This window comes from Trachemys scripta, chromosome 14 (genome assembly GCF_013100865.1).
Source record: "Trachemys scripta elegans isolate TJP31775 chromosome 14, CAS_Tse_1.0, whole genome shotgun sequence".
In the NCBI taxonomy this organism is placed as follows: Eukaryota; Metazoa; Chordata; order Testudines; family Emydidae; genus Trachemys; species Trachemys scripta.
In genome coordinates this window covers 26,432,998-26,456,608 of record NC_048311.1, presented here as the reverse complement: position 1 = coordinate 26,456,608, position 23,611 = coordinate 26,432,998, and the positions used below count along the sequence as shown (strand labels likewise).

Sequence of the window (23,611 nt, the reverse complement as noted above, 5' to 3'; positions counted from 1 at the left end):
AGCTCCTCAGGAACAGCCGATGGTCTGTGGGTTGAACTGTTTCACAGCCATTTCACCATTAGCTGGAGGCCTCTCCGTGAGCTGGGAACGCCAGGAAGGGAGCCTGCTCCTGGCGACGGTGGTCTGACAGCTGGAGCAAAGTGCAGCGGGGCTGGAGAAGCCAGGACCCAAAACAGGCTTGTAGGCCAAGATCACGAACTGATGGCCTCAGGATTTCCATATCAAATAGGCCCTGGGAATGGCTGTGTCCTTGCAAGGCTGGCTTGCAGGGAGTTTGCCATTTCCCTTTTGTCTCTCAAAGCAACAACAGGCAGCCCCGTGAATGTCAGGATGAAGCTTTCATAAGTGCCTGGCTTTGGCCTAACTATGTTCCCATTGATCTCAGCAGGCGTTTTACCCTAGAGCAGAGTTAAGCCTACGCTGAGCGCCATCAAAAATCCCAGCTAGGGCAAATGCCATGTGTGTCTACGAGGGGGATGGAAGAGACCTATTGGTTCATCCAGAGCGGAACTGCTCCCTATGGTTCCCTAGTATAGATTGTTCCTACTATATATGCCACTGTATGGGGACTGGAGCTTTGTTCTGCGCTGTGACACTGGGCAGTTGGAAGTGTTACAGGACAGGGTCCCCTAAATAATGCTGGTGTATTTGTTATACCTGTCGCACTCAACGGATTTCTTCTAGGAAGGACCAAAACGCCAGACCCAATATACACCCAACTTTCTACTTCTGACCCTGCCCATGCTTCACAGCTGGGTATTTCTATAACCGGCCACACCAAACCCCCTGGTTCAACCATGGCCTGCCCAGACCTCGGTGAAGCTCGTATCCAGATCTGAACTTCAGTGCAGGTTGTCCTGCAGCTGCTGTGCTAGTGCTGTGGACAGAGAGAGACCGCCAGGCCTGGCAACCCAGCCCATACTACATTGTCGTCTTTTGAAAAGAATGGAAAATGGAGGAGTGGTTCCCTACAGGGCAGTCAGAACATAGCGACCCAGAGGGAGAAGGTAACCATTCCAATGGTGCCACTGTCAAGAACTGCAATTAAGAGAACAGTCTCTATTCCAGTAACAGAAGCTCTATGCCCTTTGCATGGTTTAAGTTTATGCAATTTCAGCCCCTCAAATGAACCAAAATACACAGTGCCCATTCCGGGGCAGGTTTGCACCTGTACCCAAAGCCACATGACATGCAGTGAAGCTCATATCACAAGCCACGAGCCAGACATGAGACAAACTACATTTTAGACTCCAAACTGGAAGTGTTGGAACATTTCAGAGTAAAAATATCCCCCTTTTACACAGTCTGCCAGGCTGTCAGATATGGAAGGGAGGTGAAAATCTGCAAGGGAGCTGATTTAATGCATGAAGAGAACAGAATTGTATACCAATGGCTATGAATATGCACTAAACATAGGTCAAATACACATTGGTTCTGTAATGTTTTATTGGGATGAAAGAACAATAATCTTGTGCTAGGTGGTCCCTAGCTTGCCCACCACAAGAAAGAGGTGGGGAAAAGCGGCTTGGGAATTTATCAGACATTCCACTTTTAGTGGCCCGGGTTTGGTTTCTCTTTCAATGCCCAAGTATCTTTCTGTTCCATCGGCAACCAAAGAGAGTCATTGTACTTGGTCCAAATGTGGGGAAAAAGTTCATTGTTGCTATTGCTCTTTGTTATTACAGATGTAGGGGAGGGATAGTTCAGTGGTTTGAGCATTGGCCTACTAAACCCAGGGTTGTGAGCTCAATCCTTGAGGGGGCCACTTAGGGATCTGGGGCAAAAACAGTACTTGGTCCTGCTAGTGAAGGCAGGGGGCTGGACTCGATGACCTTTCAAGGTCCCTTCCAGTTCTAGGAGCTAGGATAGCTCCATTAATTTTATTTTAAAGCACCTTGAGGCCCCAAGCAAGACCAGGACCTCCCTGTGCTGGGTGCTGCACAAACACATAGTAAGTGATGGTAAGCTCTGCAGGGCAGGGACTAACTAGACAGACAAGACAAAGAAAGGAAGGATAATCTCCATTTGACAGAGAGGGTGCTGAGGCACACAGATTAAGTGATTGGCCTGAGGTCACACAAGAAGTCTGTGGCAGAGCCAAGAACTAAATACAGATCATCAGAGTTCCAGCCCAGTGCCTTCCCCTCTCATGCAGAAGGCTGCTTGGGGGATTTAGGAGTTACTCATGCCTTTTTAAACAGCCTGCTTGGAAATCAGCAAATTGTTCCAATACAAACAGCAGCCCCGCATTCCCTTATATGTTCCAAAAACTGTGCAGAGCAGGGAACGCACGAGGGGGGCAGGAAAGCCACACATTTTCCATGGGGTCTGTGCAGAAATCCTACCCAGCTCTTTGGGGAAACACAGTTGCATTTATTTAATACAGAGCAGTCTCTGCACAAGGTCCAACGCTGCTCCTCGGGAGCAGGCAGTATACACATTTCTCAGTAATAAAAACCACAACCTGGTTGAATGATGGCGTCACAATGACTTTAAAGAAAACTCTCCCATTCACTAGCAGGTGATTGCCTCCAGGGGCAGGTGGAAGAGCCCGGACGTCAGCAGGCATACTACTGCATTTTTCCTCATCTGCAGGGTTAAACAGGTATCAGTCTCTGGTGACAGCTGCTCTAAAAACGCAGGGAGAGAGAGAAACGAAACAGGGCGTCTCTCTAGATGGTCTTCACCACTCAGATTCCAAGAACAACAAATGGGAGAACTGACCGCCTTTCCCGCCCCCACTGAACCTCTCCAGGGAAGAGTAAAGCGGGATTCTCCAGACCCTATTGGCAAATATTCCAGCAACCCTCACTGAGCAGAGACAATGCCAGGAGCAGGACAATGGAGCACTCCAAAAACATTGCGCCCTTGGCTTCGTTTATCATCACCGAGGTGTGGAATTCCCTCCTCTGGTAGGGCTAAATCCGAGAGGTGCTGAACTCCTGGTTCTCCCCTTAACTTTATGGGAAGCTACAGGTGCTCTCCTTCACCCCCTGATTCATCCCCTGCTATTACCATTGGAGGGAAAGGGCTGGTGCAGCAGATACCGTAGCAAGAGGCTCTCTGTGAATAACAAACAGAGATGGACCCTAGGGGAGAAGAGCGCTTAGGGCACTCCAAACCCAGTGTCCTCCACTGCAGATTGTGCAACATTAAAGCTCAGGGTTAAGTTTGCTTTATATTACTCAGCCTGTTTAAAGCTGCAAAGAACCTTCCCGAGTAGCTTCATTTAAAGCCTCAACCAGGTGAATAATTAAAACGATGAAGTGTAACAATAGACCTTGAACTCCAAGCTATCTCCAGCGAGGCAGAGCTCTCCAAGATGTCATTTGGCCTTAGAAGTAGCCAAAGGGAACACACTTTGTGTGTTGTGGCTGCACTTTTTGTCATTAATGCAGGCTTATTAGCCCATAAACTCACGGTTGCTTGCAAGAGCAGAGTACTTTGTTTTTCAGTAGGCCAAGAAGTTAATTAGTTTTCCCAGCTTTATTACTCCATACGGTCAAATAACGGGATGGAGCTGCTAGTCAACTGGAACCAAACAAGGCCTAGAGAATTCTCACTGCACCTTTCATGACTATTTACCAGGCCCATAAATCAGCAGCCAGCAAATGACTTTCTGCTCCAGCTCTTCTCGGCCACCAACAGCAATCCTAAATTGTCCTATAAATCGACGCATCATGCCAGAGTTCAGCCCTGGGGGCCCCAAAACGAGAAGGATGCAGCTTGGTTCAAATACATATGCCAACTTTTGCGGAGGCAATTGTAAACATGCTTCCCCATGGCGAGTTCTCCTTGATGGCTGTCACATCTGGAGAGATTACGTGGCCTTAACACCATGGCTTGTTAAGAACCCATAAATATGACCTTAAGGCAAAGCTCAGTGTCACGGTCTCTGCCCTAACACGTGTCCCATATCAGGTGTGTGTGTATAAACAGCCCATTGCACCTTTGGGGAAGAGATGTGGTTTGCTCTGGTGTCCTGAGCCTTATCCCCCTCTGCTGTGAAGGGTGGGGTGGAGTGGCTGTCCGCCTTACACACTCCTCTACAGATGCTGTGAAAGGCAGTATATGAAAGTAAGCTAAGGGCTCCCACTCAGCATGTTATTAGCTGTTGTGCATGCAGATAGCACTTCAGAGGTCCCTGCGTTGCTGTCCTGGTTGGAGTGCAACCGATGGGAAATTCACTTAGCTGTATTCCAGCGGCTTCCTTCAGGATGAGAGGCTGTCTCATACACACACGATGCTAGCGAATCCTCTGAAGGTCGTCAGTGGTGACATTGTGGGGTATGGATTTTGTCAAGGGACTGTTCAGTGCAACAAAAGTAAGTCTTCTCACAGGACTGCAGGCTGGGAACTTGCTGCTTTGTTCAACTGCATCACAAGGGTGGGGGGGCTGGGGAGGGGGACTCCCACCGACAAACAGGGTGTGTGTGGAGTGTGGCCCCATCCCATATTACTCTCAGTAACTCAGCCAACCCTATCCTAGCCCCTTTAGTGCAATGGAGTTCTAGGGCAGACGACAAGGGTAAGATGCCGGACTATGGAACATGCTGACAGACATGAGAGCCATTATGCACACGCAGCCTATATCTGGGTCAATGCAACCCAATATAATTCTCCAACATGGCAAGCAGAATACAGAAAATGGCAAAGCAAATGAATGGCTTTAAAAATATTTTTAAGCAGTGAATTTAGAGCTAGAGCTAGAACTGGCTGATTTCCCTGGACACCAGCATCCTCTATATATCAACAAAAGTGGTACAGAAAAAGCAGCGTCAGTACAGCCTCCCACACCCTGCTCTGCTAACAGGCTACACCTTTGCTCTGGAGGGAACACTTCCCAAGCCAGGTTGTCTGAGTGGATCGTTCAATTTAAAAAAAAAAGAAGTCCGAAATAAAATCACCATTTTTGCAGGACCCACAAAACCAATGTGTGAGCTCCCTCTGCGGACTCTGAAATACCACAAAGGTACCACAAACAGCTCCCAGTGCTGAAATGACTGGTGCATGAACGAAGGAGTCAGTCAGCATCACCTTTTGTCTCCACTATCAGAAACACAGAAGGCGAGTAGCTGGGGGAATAGACACCAGTACTAGAGGAAAGGAAGGAGGAAGATCCAAGAAGGAAAAAGATGTCAACTGACAACATCCTTATATAGAGTCTCTCTAGAAATGCCAGCCAGCCAGGTCTATGTCTGGATTCCCAAGACATTCCACAACTCTTCCCAAAGGATTCGCCCAGCAAAGGGGTTTGCTGTTGCCTCTAGCATTTGCTAATTGATTGCACTCCAGGAAATCGGGAGAAACCCAGATGAGAGCCAAGCTAGTGCCCCTGCCTCAGACTCCAGTGCCACCTGGAGAGCAGAACTATGTTATCACAACCAGGACTCTCTCAAACATGGCTGAACACAAATTTCGACCCTTTCCTAAAAGCTGTGGTATTAACCCAGTCTATAGATTATGTGGGCTCTTGCAAAGCAGTCAGGGGGAAAAAATAATCCCTGTCAATTGCTCCTGCTCCCAATGTAGGCCTAAATGAAAGCTCCTGTGAAAGGCTGGCAGGAAATCAGCAGAAATAAAACATTTAGTTCCCAATATTTTGGATGGTAGAGCATATCACCTGTTTCTTTGAGGAATCAGTCCTGCAAGGTCCCCAGCACTACGGTGCCAATCCAGCAAAGTGTATTTAAGCACATGCCCAACTTTAAGTAAGTAGCTGAATAGTCCCATATAACCACTTTGGTAAGTGCTTTGCTGAATAAGGATCAACGTGCTCAGGACCACGCAGGATTAAGCTCTTGTACTGGTCTGTATCATGTTTCCCGTTCTTCACCTTGGTTGAGATGATTGTCTCGGTCTTGGAAGCAAGCAGTTTGTCTGTCCATCCTCAGGATATCTCATCACAGTCAGATGCCAGAAGCTAGTTTGCTGCAGAGGCCAGGGTCTCTGTTAGTCTCAGGGCACGTCTACCCTACAAAGTTAAGTCGACTTAAGTTGACATACAGCCACCGCAGTAACTATGTCGGTTGTGCATGTCGACGTGATGCTCCTTGTGTCGATGGAGCGCGCCCACAGCAGCAGCACTTATATTGACACAGAGCGCACTGCATCATGAGCAGCTATCCCACTGCAACTCTAGCGCAGGGTGTCTTAGGAAGGGGTTGCAAAGTTCAAAGCACAGGGGGAAAGGATGGGGGGATATCACTCTGTGATCATAACAAGCGGTACATTTGCAGAGGATAGCATGCAGCAACTTGTAAAAGCAGCATGTCTTCGGCTCCACACCAGAGTGACTGCTCTGGACAGCAGAGTTGAAAACAGCGACCAGAGCGGTCACAATGGGCATTGGGGGACAGCTCCTGGAGGCCAGATAAGTCATCGTAAGCAATGTACTACATTACACTTCTCTACAGCTTCTCACGGAGGTGGAGTAATTAAGTCAACGTAGCAGGCAAGTGACATCAGTGGGAGGAACATTGTAGTGTAGACACTGATATTGGGGGGGAGGGATAGCTCAGTGGTTTGAGCATTGACCTACTAAACCCAGGGTTGTGAGTTCAATCCTTGAGGGGGCCACTTAGGGATCTAGGGCAAAATCAGTACTTGGTCCTGCTAGTGAAGGCAGGGGGCTGGACTCAATGACCTTTCAAGGTCCCTTCCAGTTCTAGGAGATGAGATATCTCCATTAATTTAAATTATGATGTCGACATAAAGCAGCTTATGTCGATCTAACTTAGTACTGTGTTACTAAGACCAGGCCACAGTCTCAGCCACGTCTCCATAACTAAAGGATTACAGCAGGGAGGGGAGAGCTCCTAGGGAAAGAGCTATCCAAGAAGGTCCTGGCTCCAGAGATTTATCAATAACCATCAGGTATCGGACCCTTGGCTTTTCCTCTAACTACTTAGATTATTTTTACCCATCTGATTGTCTCCTCCCAAAAGCTCCAAAGCAGACGCTACATACAGTATGTCAAGTATCAGAGACCGTGAAGAATGGTTTCTAAAGGGAAGATTGATTGGGCTTGTTTAAAATCAGTTTCACCCATCATTACTCTGGTCACCAGCAGCGTAAGGTTGCCCCGCACAGCTGTTCCCAAGCAACAGCAGGGGGAAAAAACATCTCACCAATGCAAGGGGTTTATTTTGGGGTTTGGAGAGGGTAGAGAGAATTAAAAGCTGGAGTGAGACTCCTTCATCTGATGGTTCCCTGACCCCGAGTAGGCCCCAACATATGCGCAGTGCCAATTATAATCAGATCCCATAGCAACCCTGCCGGGGATCTTTGCGTTTTAAGTGAAAGATGAACTCCCATTGGGGACCCTCTCTCAGAAGCAAACTGTGTGACATGCATGGTGTCAGGTAGTCACCCTGACAAGCGTAGCCTATTATTCAAGAGCAGGTCCTCTGTGGATTAGCTTCAGTGCAGCTGACAAGGGGACACAGTGAGATGGCAGCCCAGCGGAACATCCCTCTTGCATAATGACCTGCTTAGAAATCACTGGCATGATATGGCAACAGCCCTGGGTCAGATGGCAGTGGCTGCACCCCGTGCTGCACTGAAGCAGCTGAAAAGGGCCTGAGCTCAAATATACTATATACCGCATATGATGGCCTTGTCAAAGAGGCCTAAAGGAGTTAGGTACCCAACTCTCACTGAGCTGGGTGCCTAACTCTCTTGGGGCCTTTGAAAAACCAAGCCACACACAACAGGGGAAGTGAGATCCAACTTTTCCAGGTGAAACTGCAGCATTGTCAGCAGCACACAATTAGCCAGCTGGGAATTTAGCCAGGGCACTAGGCTTAGTGACTACTCTTGCAAAAATGGAATTTACACGAAGCCAAATGTTCCGAGGCCTGCTCTCACCCCAGCATGGTATCTCCATCCTCAGAGTGCCCCCGGCACTATGCTAAATGACTGGCTCCGAGAAGAGTTTGCCATCTACCAAACCACCTGCCTAGGAGGTCTGCACGCTTCTGAGTTCAGGAGATCTGGCCTCATCAGACACTGAACAGTTTTCAGACCAGTGCGTGCAGCCACTAAGTTAGACAGAGTGAGGAACTGGAGGCAGATCATAGCCTCAGCTAGGCATTTCCTGGATTTTGTTAGCCTATGTCACACCCACAGCTGCATTTATTTTCTAAACATATACTTGTGGGTTTGCAACAACCACCCTATAGAAACACAGTGTGACCTTCATACCTAAGGGGAAAGCGCTCACCTACCAGATCTCTTGAAAGGTAACTTTGGAAGCCTTTCAAATGTGACAAGCATAAGTGATGATGGGGGAGGGGGGAGGGGAGAAGAGAGAGAGAAACCTCCAAGTTGCTTTGACTAGCTAGCCAGCTGGCACTGTTCCTATAGAGACAGGACCCACAATCATATCAGAGTGCTGAGGAGTGAGACTAAGCACACAGGCAATTTGCATAGCAGTATTTGGCCATGTTGCCTCTAAGCCTTTAAGAAAAAAATAAATAAAAAGATAAAAACCACACACAAGCTTAAACATTAATATTGCTTTAATGGTTTTTCACATGCAGGACGAGATGTTCCAAACAACGCATTAGTAAGAATAAGCGTCTATCTAAAAAAAACCACTCAGCATATTAAACTGAAATGGAAGAGTAAGTATGCCACTGAAAATCACACTGACAACGCTGAGGTAAAAATCATCTGAGTGCAATTTGACGTCCATCGCATCTGGTTTCCCAGGCATCTCAGAGATGGAAAGGGGGAACAGAAATATATTTTTGTAAAGAAACTTCCTCAAGCTTTTACAAATCCAGAGATGCATCAAGCTGACAATAAACTTGCCTGAGCTGTTTAAGACTGGACTCGTCCTTCTAGCATTTTTTCTGTGTATTCATTATATTTATTACAGGTTTCCTAACACACTTGGGCCAAACCACCTAGGAAGTGCCTGCAACGTTTGAACATGCAGTCTCTGCACAGGCAAAACTCCCATTGGAGTCAGGGCAAAGATGGCAAGCCGCAGCCCAAAAGCCATTTTATAGTCTCCAGATATGCCTATGGAGGTCCCATCAGGTGATCCTCCCAAGGTGCCAGCCGAGCCAAAAGAGAAATAAAGCCACTGGTTCTGGCATCATTGGTGGGGAGAGAGGCAGGCAAGTGAAAGGCAATAAGCAGAGAGAGCAGGATTCTTAACTTAGATTAAGGGGGAGGAATCAGAAACACTCACTCTAGCTCGAAGAGGGGAACTGATCAACTTATTGTAGCCAATCATCCCTGCCACAACCTGCACTGCTCCACTGCCTTCAGCCAGTCTGTCCAACAGGTCTGGCTGGAAAGTTGTCACCCACATTTTTCCCCTTAAAAATCAGAAGCGATTCACAGCAATTTGTAAAGAGAGAGAGAGAGCACACGCACGAGTGTGCGTGAAAGTGTAAAAATCACTGGCATGGTCAGAAGCATCCATTCTTCTAGTCCCACCTGCCAGAGCCTCTGTCTCCACTGGGGTATCCAGTCCCAAATCATGATGGTGGCTTCTATTCCCAGCAGGCTTTGCACTCATGGCTAATAACCACCAACCGAACAGCCTGATGCAATACCTGCTGGGAAGTTAGTGGAAGGGAAGCCAGCCATGGGAAATGGAACGGCCAATAAAGTGGGGAATCTGGCAGCTGAGCTGCCTGGGATGGGCTTCTCTAGGGTAGCTGTTACTCTTGTTGTTTGCACTGCATGTGGTTAGAAGATGCTAATAATCTGCATGTAACTTTTGTGGCACGCGCATGCACACACACACACACGCACTGAAATAATGAGGAGCAAACAAAGTAATATTCATTCTAGGATATGTGGCTCTCACCACAGTGATCCATCTAACGAAAGAAAGCATGTTAGGCCAGATTTTCAAAGCTAGGCAAATTACATTGAACAGATAGACTTCTTTGGCTGCCTAAATCAGGTGTGCATACAACCAAAGAACAAACACTTGCCAGGTATTGCATGAGTAAGTGACCAGTGAGACCAGGGGTTCAGGTGCTAGCCGAGGACGTCAGGGGCCTGAGTTCAGTTCCTTGCTCCAGTACAGCTCTCATGGGTGACCTTAACCAACTCACTTGCTCTCTCTGTGCCTCACTGCCCCATCTGTACAATGGAGATAATTGCCCTGCCCTGGGTGTTGAGAGGCACGCATATAAGAGCCATATGAATACTTGGATCACTCCTTGAATGCTGCATGCAGTTCTGGACAACCCCATCTCAAAAAAACACCCCAACCATTAGAATTGGGAAAGATTCAGAGAAGGGCAACGAAAATGATTAAGGGGATAGAACAGCTTCAGTATGAGGAGATATTAAAAAGACTGGAACTGCTCAGCCTGGAAAAGACTAAGGGGGACAGGATAGAAGTCTATAAAGTCATGAATGAGGTGGAGAAAGTGAATAAGGAAGTGTTATTTATTATTTCATATAACACAAGAACCAGGGGTCACCCGATGAAATTAACAGGCAGCAGGTTGAAAACAAACAAAAGGAGGTACTTCTTCACACAACACACAGTCACCCTGTGGAACTCATTGCCAGGGGATGTTGAGAAGGTCAAAACTATAACAAGGCTCAAAAAAAGAACTAGATAAGTTAATGGAGGATAGGTCCATCAATGGATACTAAGATGGCCAGGGACGCAACCGCATGCTCTGGGTGTCCCTAGCCTCTGACTGCCAGAAGCTGGGACTGGATGACAGGAGATGGATCACTTGATGATTGCCTGTTCTGTTCATTCCCTCTGAAGCACCTGGGATTGGCCACTGTTGGAAGACAGGAGACTGGGCTAGATGGACCATTGGTCTGACCCAGCATGGCTGTTCTTATACAGATAGATGGCCATCTAAAGGCAAACACCTGATGTGAGTGCACACAGCAGTGCTCACCTGGCTTCAAAAATCTGACTCATGAGGCATTTAAGATCAACTACATTTATCTGTCTCCACCACACCTGGTAGCATTTCCCCATCTCTTGGGCACCTACCCACTCCTCCTTGATGATTGCAGTCTTGGGCCCGCAAGGGAGATGAAAGCGGGCCTTCTGGTTAAAGCAGGGGATTAGAGCTCTGTTAGTGACCAGCTGCACCATCTTGAGCAAGTCTTGACTGCTCCGTGCCTCAGTTTCCCTTCTTTCATAGTCGGACGATGATAAATACTCACCTCTCAGGGGTGCTGGAAGGCTTAATGTTTGCAAAGCACTTGGAGACCCTCAGCTGGAAGGGCACCAGGGAATCATTATTATAAGAAAGAGGGATCCATATAGTATCAGCCCACAAGAAACTTCCCATCGTTCAAGAAAACAACAACGACACACCACCGCCCACCCTCCCAACACATTCTCTCTTAAAAAAACATACACAGTACAATTAATTTCCATTGACTTTTTCCAACCCGAAGTCCAAAATGGCAGAGTCAAAAGGTTAATGCTGCGTGACAAAGGTCAGCAGCAGTTTGGGGAGGGAGGAGAAAGGGAGGCTTTGTGGTCTCAGACAGTGGCTGGCTGCGCCCCCCCCACTCCACTTGAGAAATGTAAAGTGATGGCGGTTGCGGGAAGAAAGAGGATTGAGAGCCCTACTTAAGCCCCGAGTCTTTGTGGCTTACAAAAGACCCTCCCTTGACTCATTAATCGTGTGTTCCATGGGCAGCGCGCCTCAAAGAGCAGCAGATGACACATGTCCAGCTGCCGTCGTTGCCCCCTTCTCAAGGTAATGGGGCAGGTGCTCTCAGCGCCCTCTGCTCGAGACTAATATATTCTGCCTCCTTGTCTTCTCCCTTTCATCTCCTCCAACGGGCCACAATGACAACTGCAAATGAGATTAGACTTCAGGGTATGGGACAGATGCGGAGCCCCCTCTGTGCAGTATCAAATGAGCTCTCCCAGCTTTTAAGTTTCTTTCCCCCTTTTACAAGCCCAATCTTGGTCGGGAAGGAGGAAAAATCCCCTCGCTCCCACAAATGTGCCTAATTCAATGAGCCGGACAGAGAAAGCTAGACCCTGCTTTTAGGGCCTGATCCACAGCCCCTTGGCATCATCAAGAGACAGTCCATTGACACTTTGATCAGCTCCATAGTCCACATTTAAAAAATAATTATCCCCCTCCAGGAGTGTTTCCTAGTTTATACTATATCCCACAAAGTTCTGTTTGTTGATACACTACACTTAATAGGGACAGTTGTCATGATTAGGATTGGCCAAAAGATGTTTAGTGTTAAAGGGATAGCAACAATTTGACATCTAGCCAATGTTTTCAAGACCTTAAAAGTAGTTTTAGAAAATACTTTGCATCTCCGTGAGCCCCTTGTCGGTTTCTGCAGTTTGATAACCACCATTTTCTTCTTCCCCCTCCCTGCTGCCATGTGTTAAGACCCACATAAAGAAGGGGAAAGAAGTGATTTTACAGGGCAAATGGAAAAATTGGCCATACACTAAGCACTGTCAATACCTCAAATTAAGCTATCTCACTGGTTTTGCTAGACATAGCCAGTAGATGTTTCCTGGAACAAGAGTAGGGGGAAATAATTCAAACTAAAGTAAAAAGCAACAGAGGGTCCTGTGGCACCTTTGAGACTAACAGAAGTATAGGGAGCATAAGCTTTCGTGGGTAAGAACCTCACTTCTTCAGATGCAAACCTAGATAAAGTGGCACCTCGTCTGAATTACTCCAGCTTTTGGAACCTGACCAATGAGCTGCTGAAAAACCCACACCCTCCCCACTAGGGGAACAGCACAATTGTGGGTCTTACATCTGAAGAAGTGAGGTTCTTACCCATGAAAGCTTATGCTCCCTATACTTCTGTTAGTCTCAAAGGTGCCACAGGACCCTCTGTTGCTTTTTACAGATTCAGACTAACACGGCTACCCCTCTGATACTTCAAACTAAAGTGTGATTTTTTTAACTCAATAGTGTCCACATGAACAAACTAGAATCTCTTTTATAGCATGGGAAATAGATAGTGTTAAACTGTGTTTAACTATTTGTTAAAATAAAGATAATTTACTTAAAAATAACTCTTTGCCTGAGTTACCACCAACTTTGATCAGTGGGCCCAATTCTGCAAAGTACTTTTCACCTTCAGTCATTCAGGATCCAGGCCTATAGCCAAAAGGACTTAAAAGTCTCATTGACTTTCCCTTGTCTATGCTGTTTGGTTTTTGCATTGCACTCATCAAAGCTAGCCTAGTCACTTTCACTTTCTGGCTATAGTCCTTTTTCTCATGCACTAGCACAAGGCTCTTGTGTTTGCCTCTCCACAACTGCAGGGAAATGGCCCTTTCCAAGAAAGCTACCTACTCCTTGTCATAAGGCAAACAGCAAGGACTTCGCTGCGAGCAGCTTTTAACCATGGTTCTGAAATGGCGGCAAAATGGGCTCCGCTGCACCTGTTCCTAACACTATTGTCGTCAATTTAATTTTCTCTGGCACAGACAAGAATGCCTCATCTGGTCTGTAGTATGTCTGCAGAGTTCTTACTGAGTTCCAGCTTCCCATTAGCTGCCCACACATCGCCTGAGATTCTCAGCAAACTCTTTTTCTCTGATACCATCACACCCACATAGAAATTTCATGGAAGAATCCATGCCTTCTCACACAGCTGCAACAAAAATGCAGCCCAGACTCATAGGCAGATGAACCAAGGTGATGGGGTAGCAAAGCTTTTGTCTATTTAAAGCAAATACCCTGCTGTCACCCACAGACACTGACCAAGGCGTGAGTAGTGGGAGGTGGGTACTTAGACATGGGAACCCATCCCATGAACTGATCCTTGGCAGCTCAGACACGGAGGCCTGGATAAAGTGGCACCTGGTCTGAATTACTCCAGCTTTTGGAACCTGACCAATGAGCTGCTGAAAAACCCACACCCTCCCCACTAGGGGAACAGCACAATCGTGGGTCTGTTGTGACAATACACATTGCACATTTCTATAGCCCACTTTCATCAGAAGATTTCAACGCGCTTTATTACAGTGATTAAGTTTCACTCATCCCCGAAATGGGGATAATTGGGGCACAGAAAAGTTAAGTAATTTGCCCAAAGCCACAGAACAAGCCAGTGGCAAAGCTGGGGAAAGAACCCAGGGGTCCTGACTCACAGTCTTCTAATTTAACCACCAGGCAACTCTACCTCCACATGGAAATTGAGAAACACCCCTTCATTTCAGTGAGAGAGAGAGAGAGAGAGAGAATTAACTGGGGGTGTTATTTACGCAAGGCAAAAGACAATGGCTACATTTGCCTTCACGCTGCCAAGACCTGCCCCCTGAAGCTGTCTCTCTGCCCCACCTGCCATGTAATCCATCTCAATGGTTAGCAAGAAATGAGGCCTCTCAAAATGAAAAGCAAATGAGGAAAAAAACCAAGAGATCTGAGGGAGGAAAAGAAGAGCCCTCGCTTTGCTCAGAGTTAGGATTTTAAATGGAAACGAATGTGTGAAGCGCTCAAACACGGCCTGAGCCCCATGGGAGGTGGCAGATGCGGAGCTAAAGTGTGCGTGGTCGGGGGTGTTTATGAGCACAATAAATAAATGTACGAATCCATATAAAAGTAACCAGTGAGTTACTACTGGCTAAGGGCCATGGCCCCAAAATGAAAATGCATCACAGATGGACTCTGGAATAGGAGCTGCAATACTGAAAATCTGTCTGTTGGCTCAGCTCCACTGAAGTCCAGGGAAGTTTTGCCATTGGTTTCAATAAGCCCAGGATTTCGCTCTGGGCCTGGTATATTAAAACCTCACAGAAGAGCTGTCAATTCTGAACCCACCTGTTTTCCAGCCTTTTTTTTTATTTTACTTGTTTAAAACAGAAATTGCACAATTCTCATCTCAACCTCCAGGATTTTCAGACTGGCTGCCTAGGGTGCAATTCACCCTTCTGCAGGGGGCGACACGGATCATTGGCAGATCTAGTTGCACATTTTCCATCCAAACAAATATATAGATCTTATAATTAACACAAATGGTTTCTGATTAAACGGAAATTTTTGCCAAATTTTGTTTTCATGTTTGGGTGTTTTACACACACACAAAAAGCCAACCCCCAAATTTTGTACTTTTAAACTCAGAAATGTCTAGTTTTCCCAGGGAAACCCCCAAAATTTAAAAGACCTTTTTTCAATAAAAATGAAAAATATTTTATCAAAAATTCTTGGGGGAGGGAGAGCAATCATCTTCCAACCAGCTCTAATCACTACATTTATCCTCACGGTAGTTCCATTGCCCTAGCAGCGAGAGCCTGGATCACAGCCTGTGAATTCTCCAGGGCTCCCACACCCACTCTCCAGGGCTTTCACTTGCTCTCCTCCTCCCCAGCTGTTCTCTTTCTCCACAGGAGTGACTGGAGAGACCTGTATGCTTCAGCTAACATATCTTGAGCCACGTATCAAAGTGGTAAGAGCACAGGACTTCCGGGAAGACACGTCCTCCCTTTATTTTAATGCACACAAAATCCTTGGGCACCTGTTTCGCCCTCCAGGCAAACATGCAGAAGGAATCGGGTTTAGCACTGTACAACAGAACTGTATGTTTCAATGCATCTGTGTTCTCTAGCCAGTGCAGCAGAAATCCCTTATATTGACCTCATGTTTCACACAGATTCCAGTTGGCATTAAACAAAACACACTCCTCTCTTGGTGCAATGAATTTCTGGATACAGGGAATGTGTTTCATGACAAACAGCATCTTACTATTCATTACTAAGCTAATGGGTTTTCTGTCTTACTGATATAATGCTGAAGGAAGACGTCTGCTTTTTGCTTTTGCCCACAGGCAACAAAGGCTGTATTGATTTACTCAGGACTTGGGACTGTTTTTTTGTGGGTTGCATTCTCTTTGATAATAAAGCCTTATGGACAGGGTTTAAATTTCAGTTGCAGCCCTAATTCAAATGTGGCTAATTATGAGAGTTTGATTTACAGTCGGTTTCCCTTGTCATTAGGGAAATGTACCATAAATCCAACTGCCATCAAGCCATTTTTAAAACATGACACTCCTGCTGTTCGATCAAGATCTCTGCACCCCACTTGGAACCTGCCGATTCCTCTCTGAGTCCAAGTCAGCTACAAGCCAAAAGCCCCATCCTGCAAGGATTCAATGACTTCAGTGCGGGGTCAGGGAGCTTGCAGGATATGTCCCAAAGTAAAGCAAAATTTTGAAACAGGGAAGAATTCAGAATGGTTGAAACAAACATTCAAGCCCAACTAACGACTGATTCCTATTGCAACCCCTGCCTTCTGAATGGGAGCAATCCACGTTAATACACAGAATGCTAACAAATTAAAACATACTACAGAGATTTAAATATGATTGACCATTTCAATAATCTAGTTACTACGCCTCCAATCACCAGCTGGCTATGGTGCAGCACACTGACAAATGCTACTCAACCTAGATTTATGGATTAATAATAGATCACGGCTTAGTGGGTTATAAATGGACACTCGTCATGGCTAGCAGTCAGATTATTTACTGAATGATAACAGGACCTCTGGCCACAAGGGTATCCCTTTGAGGAGGCCGCACCACAGCCTTTGGTTTTGTAGTTTATTCACATTCAGGAACAGCGTTAGTGCCTCATAAAGCAGTGGAGAAATCTCATCAGAACTTTAGTGCTGCTAGAATGATGCCAATGTAAGAGGAACAGCTCACTTACACAAGGTGATCGTCACACACAGAAGTCTATGGCACTAAGAGCCATCGTTTACAGTTTCATTTTCACAGTGCTTCGGTTTAGAAGCAAGTCAAGGAGGTAACCATAGAAAAATCCTGGTTATAGCTACTTAGCATTTCATGGTGCTAGATGGAAGGAATGCCACAAAGCAAGCATGCTAGTTACAGCATTTAAAACTATAATCCATGCTCCAAACTGAGAATCTGGAGTGTGGATTATAATTTAGATGCTATAACTAGCAGCTACATCAGTGGAGCTACACCAGTTTACACCAGCTGAAGATCTGGTTCCTATACATTTCGTTGATAAAATTATGGATTTCACTGTGGAAACAGATGCACATGATTGTTTTTACTTTTAAAATTAAAGGAGCGCATTCTCGGCTGGCATAAACTGAAGTAGCTCCAGTGAAGTCAATTTACCAGTTGAGGATCTAGCCCAAAGAATGTAACAATCATTATGAAGGTGCTGGATTGACAGCCTTGGAAAGTAAGGTCCCCTAGCCAGAGAACAGGTACAGCACAATTGGTAGCAATGCACGCACACACATACACAGACCACACACAGAGCACCTCAGCTCTGACCTGGGGGAGATCACCTCTATGGACGGTAGGGTAGTTCAGTCTCCAGGGCCCATTCAAAACCTTACCTGCTCTAATGACACTGCCAATGGGGGTGGGGAGGGCAGGTAACTGCAGTGGTGGTGTCTATGAGGCAGGCATCAACGTGCTGGGATCTGGATCGAGGCTAAACTAATTTCACATGGGCCACATGTTAAAGCCCTAGTTTGAAAACGTACGCAGCACAGCGCAGAGGGGAAAGTCTAATGTACAAAGGAAAGCGAGCAGGGGTTAGAGCCTTTCTCACCAGAAGCAGGATGATAAAATATGGGAATTGTTCACATACCTGATCAAACAGAGCTTTCCAGTGCTGATAGGTAAGAGGCAATGCATAAAGGAGGAAAAAAGGAAAAAAAAGGTATAAGCAATTATATTAGAGTGCAAATCATTCTGGAAATATAATTTAACAAACAAATAACTGAATGATCTAGTGGACTAAGCATGGGATAGGGAGCCAGGAATTCCTGCAGTCTAATTCTGCCTCTCACAGTATCTGGCTGTGAAGTGTCATACCCTCTCTGTGCCTCATGACCCCATCTAGAAAATGGAGATAATAATGTTAGCATCTCCGGGCAGAGGGAGGCATTCTGAGGCTTAATGCCTCTGCACTGCTTCAGGGGTGTCAAGTGCCAAGGGTTTGCCCAATAAACCTTGTGCCATCAGCTGTGCAATTAAAAGAATCGTGCAGGAGTTACCTGAGAATCCCCTCTCTACATACAGAGTCAGGTGCGTGTTTAGAACTCACACCTCTGGCTGTAGCTTTTGAGTGCTTTGGGAACACTAAACAAGCTAATCATTGGCTACATTTTGCACAACCTCAGATCTAAAGCGCTCATCTCCGCATCCCCCATCAGGCTCACAATCCATCAGAACAGAGGAAGCCTGAGCGACAGCTCCCCAGTAGGGCTTTCAAATCTGACATAACAGCGTCTCACTGCCTTGTTCATATGGGTCATGGTGAGAAGGAAGAAGTTGCCATGTGGCAATGTGAAGGTGACACGGTAACCCAGGTAGTTCCAGCATCCCTGTAAGAGTTAGTCCCAGGATAGTATTTGAAAGCCCACTCATACCCTTCCCCCCCAGCTGGCTATCCCAGCACAACACTCCTGATTTGTGTCTCCCTCACTTATGAAAGCAAGGTGAGAAAAATATTGGCACCAGATTTCACACAAGCAAAATGCATCTGCTGTTATATGCAGAGTAGAGCTCTGATTAAAGTCTTGGCTATTGAGTAAGGAATATTTCCCTCCAATCAATTTTGGAGCTTTGCCTACCTAGTGGAGAGACTGTGGGTTACATATTAATTCACTGAATTCCCACTGAATTAGTTAAGCTGTTGTTTGAGTGGATATTCATGTATAAACTCCCAACTGTCCCTGTAAATCTGCCCAATGCTTTAATGTTTTAGGAAATTTTAAATCCTGGCTTTGTTTAATGTCACTCCAAGTGCTGTAATGACAAATTCCTTTGCAGCCAAGGCTGTGGCAGCATAGCCTCCCTTGTATACCCCCCCCAACACCCCACACACCCCTTTTTTTTTAAAAAGTGATTAGCAATGTATAAGAATCGACTGACTGTGTGTCAGTTCTTGGCAGACAAGCCAGCGAGCTTATCTCAAGTTTCCAATTAAAAGAGAGAGAGAGAGAGAAAATCAAAGCCCAGTTTGGCCTTGGGTGTGCTTCTAACACAACGGTTTTAATTTTCAGAGGGTCTCCTGCAGCCTGCTAGTCCCAACTTGAAATTCATTGACTGATTACACTGGGGAGGGGGACTTTCATAACATCTTCTGTAACATTTTATTTACAGATGGCACTTAAATGATTCCTGGCATTTCCACAGCATCAGCAAAATAAGCCTCACAACAAGGCTTTCAGGTGGGTGGGTGTTATCTCCATTTTACTGATGGGGAAACGGAGTCACAAAACTTTAAAAAAGGCCGCTCCAACTCCCGCTGAAGTCAATGGAAAGATCTCAGAGTGATTTCTAGGGAGCTGGAGTGGGCCCTATGTGACTTGCCCAAGGTCACACTGCCAGTTAGTGGCAGCGCCAGGATTAGAATCCAGATCTCACACAGCTGTGTGCTTTTACCTTGAGACCATTCTTCCTCTCCCATTCCTAGAGTCCACTCCAGCACAATGCTCAGCACTTTCAACATCTGTTGACTTTAAACGCATGGTGATGTTGCCGAGCACACTGCAGGATCAATGACTGGATTCGACCGCCGGCTGGAGTAGCTCAAAGGCATTGCTTGCTCCTCTCTCTTCCACAGCAGAAAGGAAACCAGAACTCTCTTTCCTAAAGGCCAGCTAAGCAGCTACAGTACTTACCAGAGAGACCCAAAAACATGATTCTGGGTAAATAAGTGCTGGGAGGCTTGGGACTCTAATTATATATGCTCCATCCAGGCTATCATGTAATGTTACACATGGGGATTCGCCGCTGATCACATATAGTGCTAACACCCAGAAACAAACTCAGTTCCTGCAGCTAACAATACTTGGTTCATTACCCTCTGGGAAAGAAATCCAGTACAAAACCAGTATCTACATGCTTCCAGAAGGATAGGCCCACGAGGACAGAAAACATTCAGAATTTGGTCACTTCTCTCTGTGACTCTGGGCAAGCCACCCTTTGAATGTTATAGCTATACAGAGTGGTCATTTTATATGTTTTGTATTTATAAATGTTATTTTATTTTCTTTCTTGCTGGTGCCCCAAGTGCCTTGGTGGAGGGCACTTTAAAATAAATGTATTAATTATTATTATTATACTTCTCTGCTTCAGCTTCCTCCATCTGTCATTAGGTAGATTCTTTGTTTACCTTACCTAAGAGTAGGATGACCAGATGTCCCAATTTTATAGGGGTCTTTTACTTATATAGGCTACTATTACCCCCCACCCCATCCCGATTTTTCACACTTGCTGTCTGGTCACCCTACCTAAGAAACATTGCAATGGTTAGATGGGCCATGATCCTGATTTCCTCATGCACCCAAAACTCCCAGCTAAATAATTCAGCATACAAGGAGTGAATGTTCATCTGGCGCATGAGAAATGCCAGATTGGCCCACTAATGTTTGTAAAGCACTTTTATACAGGGAAAATCCACACAACAATTCAGTATTTACATTGAGGGATTCATATGAAGAGCATCAGATTCTGCCTGTGGAGAGCACTGGTGTCTCCCAAGTCACTGGGAGCAGGGGGTGAGCAACTGGGGACAATAACCTGCCAAGAAACAGCAGGACTGTAAAAATAGATTGGTAGTGCAGACTGAGGCCTAAATAACAAATGACTCTTCGACCTTAGGGCCTGATCCAGCACCCATTGAAGTCCATGATGTGAGTGTTTCCACTGATTACTATCAGCACTGAATCAGGTCCTTACACAGCTGCTTTCATCTTAGGCTCTCTCAGCACTTTATCACTTCGCTGCCCATCTCTACTTCTAGAAGATTCAAAGCATCAAGACCACTTGGTAGCCCAGTATCAGCATTCTGCACGGGGATACGGGAGACTTGGATTGGAATTCCAGTGCCAGGTCCCACACTCCACAGGTCAACAGGGGTCAAAGCTAAATGGGTAGAGTGAGGTGTTTTGTGCTTCAGAAATTAAACAAACAAACTGTTCAAAGGATGGGGGATGCACAGCAAGATGGGGAGGCAGGGAGAGTTCACCAGGGTCGACTCTAGGGGGTTCCAATGGAGATATGAAAGGCTCCTGGAAATAAACGTTTTTTTTCCTCCATCACTTCCCTGTACCGCTGCTTCATGCTTCAGACATTTCGAAAGGGTCTGCTAGTCTCCCTCCCATTGATGCTAATGAGAGTTACTCAAGCACAGATGGCAGATCAGCCCCCTAAATTTGACCAGTTGGATTTTGCATCAGGAAGTGCAGGACACCACAGTCAGAAACAGGATAATTAGAAGCCTAAGTGTAGCACCGCCAGTGGAATAACTGTCAGAGAAACCAACAGCTCTGTAAGTGCTTAGCTGGCTGCCTACTTTCCCCAGTATGAATGCACTCATTATCATGGAGTGATTAATCTTTTAATATCCATGGGTTAAGAGAGATACAGGATCCCTAAATCTTCTGAACAGTTGAAGGGAAGTTGTGGGGGGTGGGGAGGGGACGAAGGAGGGAGGAAAGATGTGTTCTCAGACTTATAAACACAGAGATGCAGCTCTTGGTAAATAAGAAGTTCGCTGTTTAAGATATTTTAGAGATTAAGGCTTACGACTAAGTTAGTCTGCTTACCGGGGACCAAGGCTGAAATTTAAGGCGGTGTGTGCACACAGTGAAAATGAAAGAACATCAGATCACACACTTTGAACATGGACCGTGTGGCGCTCATTATAAATTTCTCCTAAAATTATTGTAGGGACAGATTCCTTGAGAATATTCTTGAAGCACAACCAACCTTGTAGTGGCAGAAAATATTTATGATAGCCGTGGGGTTTAAGTAAACCCACCCACACTTAACTTCCTATGAATTCTAGGTGGTAAGAATGCACAGTATAAAGTAAGCAGGGCGACAGAAGAGATGAATGTTTGTAAAGGATTTTAAGATGAAAAAAGCCTAAAATGGGGATTTTCAGGTAGAGTTAACTACGGGGCTCCTGCTGAAAGTCAATGGCAGCTGAGGGTCCAACCCTCTTATCCCCCTTTGGATTCCCAGTCTCAATGTATGTAAATAATAGTAGATTATAAGCTTTTAGGGGCAGGGACCATGTCCTCACACTCATCTGTGAAGCAGCCAGCATGCTGCTGGCACCATAGAAATCCCCCCTTCCCAGCTTTATCTGTTGGGGGAAGATTTGGCTCTAGGCAGAAAAGTCATTGGAAATGCTCTTCTGCCCCTTAATTTCACCAGTGGCTTATGTGGTTAAGGGATATGGAGGATGGGGGGCAATTCAAACAGGGTTCGGGGGGGGGGGCTGTATTCTTGCTGACTTTCCCTCTCCCTGGTGTCACCAACCCTCCTCCCTACTTGAAGTTCAGTTATAAATAGGTTGATCCGATTAAAACCGCTGAGGCATGGGGGGGGGGGGAATTAAACTTACATCCTCTGTGGCCATAGGCAAGACATCCTCCGACTCCAAAACCTCTATTTCTTCTGCCTCGGAGCTGGCAGCCACGGCAGGGGAAGAGCTGGCGTGAGTCTCCGGCCGCCTGTCTCCCATGCTGGGAAACAGCCCCCCGCCGCCCCGCGGATCTTGACCGCAATTAAACCTAGCGGGTGTCTGGCAAACTTTCAAACCCGGCCGAGCTTCGCCTCCTCCGTCAGGGCTCCTGCAGCCGGGGGGATCCGTGCAAGGAGCCTCCCCGGCGCGCAGGCGGGAGCCGTCCCGCAGACATGCCGGTGACAGCGGCGGCGGCTGCCCTTGTGCTGCGGCTCGGGACGGGACAGGCGCCCCCCGCCAGCTCCTTCGGGAAAGACTTGGCCCCCTGGGAACCGCCGCCCCGCCGCGGTCCTGCCCAGCGCCCCGCACTCCGCATAGGGCCCGCCGGTCATGGCCAGCCGGCCGCCCTCGCCCCGCGCCGCCCGGAGCCAGCACCTGCGCGCCGCGCGGGGAGCCAGCTGCGCTGTGGCCCCGGAGCCGGGCTCAGCCAGGCTGCGATCTCCTCCTCCGCTCTCGGGGGGGTGGGGGGGGGGAGCGGCGCCTCCTCCGGAGCCTGGGAGGCAGAGCCCAGAATTGCAAATCGAGGAGAAGGACGTTCAAAGAGGCGGGGGGCGGCGGCTCCGGGCGCGGGGGGAGGGGGGCTGCGACAAGGACGTGGCGCGGTCTCCCAGCCAGGCGGCTCCGCCGGCAGCCCCTGGGCTGCAGAGCCGGGCGGGTCCCGGCCGCCTCCGAGACAAGTTCGCAGACACGCGCCAAGGATCGCGGGCGGGCGGCAAAGTGCACGTGGGAGCCCAGACCCGCGCGGCGCCAGGTAGGACCAGCGCCTGGTGGTCCTGACACCGTCCTCAAACTGCCCTAGGCTCACAGCCCCACCGCAACCCCAAAGCCCTGGGCTCACCCCTGCCCCACTGCAATCCCCCAGTCCTGGGCTCACACCCCGCCTTCCTCCGGTCCCACAGCAATCCCCCAGCCCTCCCCGGCCCCACTGCAACCCCCGCAGCCCTGGGCTCACCCCCGCCCCCCCTGCAATCCCCTAATCCTGGGTTCACCCGGTCCCACGGCAACCCCACAGCCCTCCCCGGCCCCACCGCAATCCCCCAGCCCTGGGCTCACCCCCCTACCCTCTCCTGGCCCCCCTGCAATTCCCCAGCCCTGGGCTCACCCCCCTGACCCCCACAGCCCTAGGCTCACCCC

General features: G+C 47.4%; 1 protein-coding gene across 3 annotated transcripts in view; it reads right to left on the bottom strand.

Moving 5' to 3' along the window:
- The window catches only part of RHBDL3 (rhomboid like 3), a 125,036-nt gene extending 102,174 nt beyond the window's left edge, over nucleotides 1-22,862 (bottom strand). For 2 of the 3 annotated variants that reach the window (XM_034790088.1, XM_034790090.1), the window contains exons 1-2: nucleotides 22,358-22,862; nucleotides 17,582-17,605 (exon numbers count right to left, since the gene is read on the bottom strand). In XM_034790088.1, coding sequence (XP_034645979.1) covers nucleotides 17,582-17,605; nucleotides 22,358-22,477 — 144 coding nt within the window. In that variant the 5' untranslated portion in view covers nucleotides 22,478-22,862. The remainder of the gene's footprint in view (nucleotides 1-17,581; nucleotides 17,606-22,357) is intronic. The other variant, XM_034790089.1, reaches the window with a different exon arrangement.
- Nucleotides 22,863-23,611: the final 749 nt, after the last annotated feature.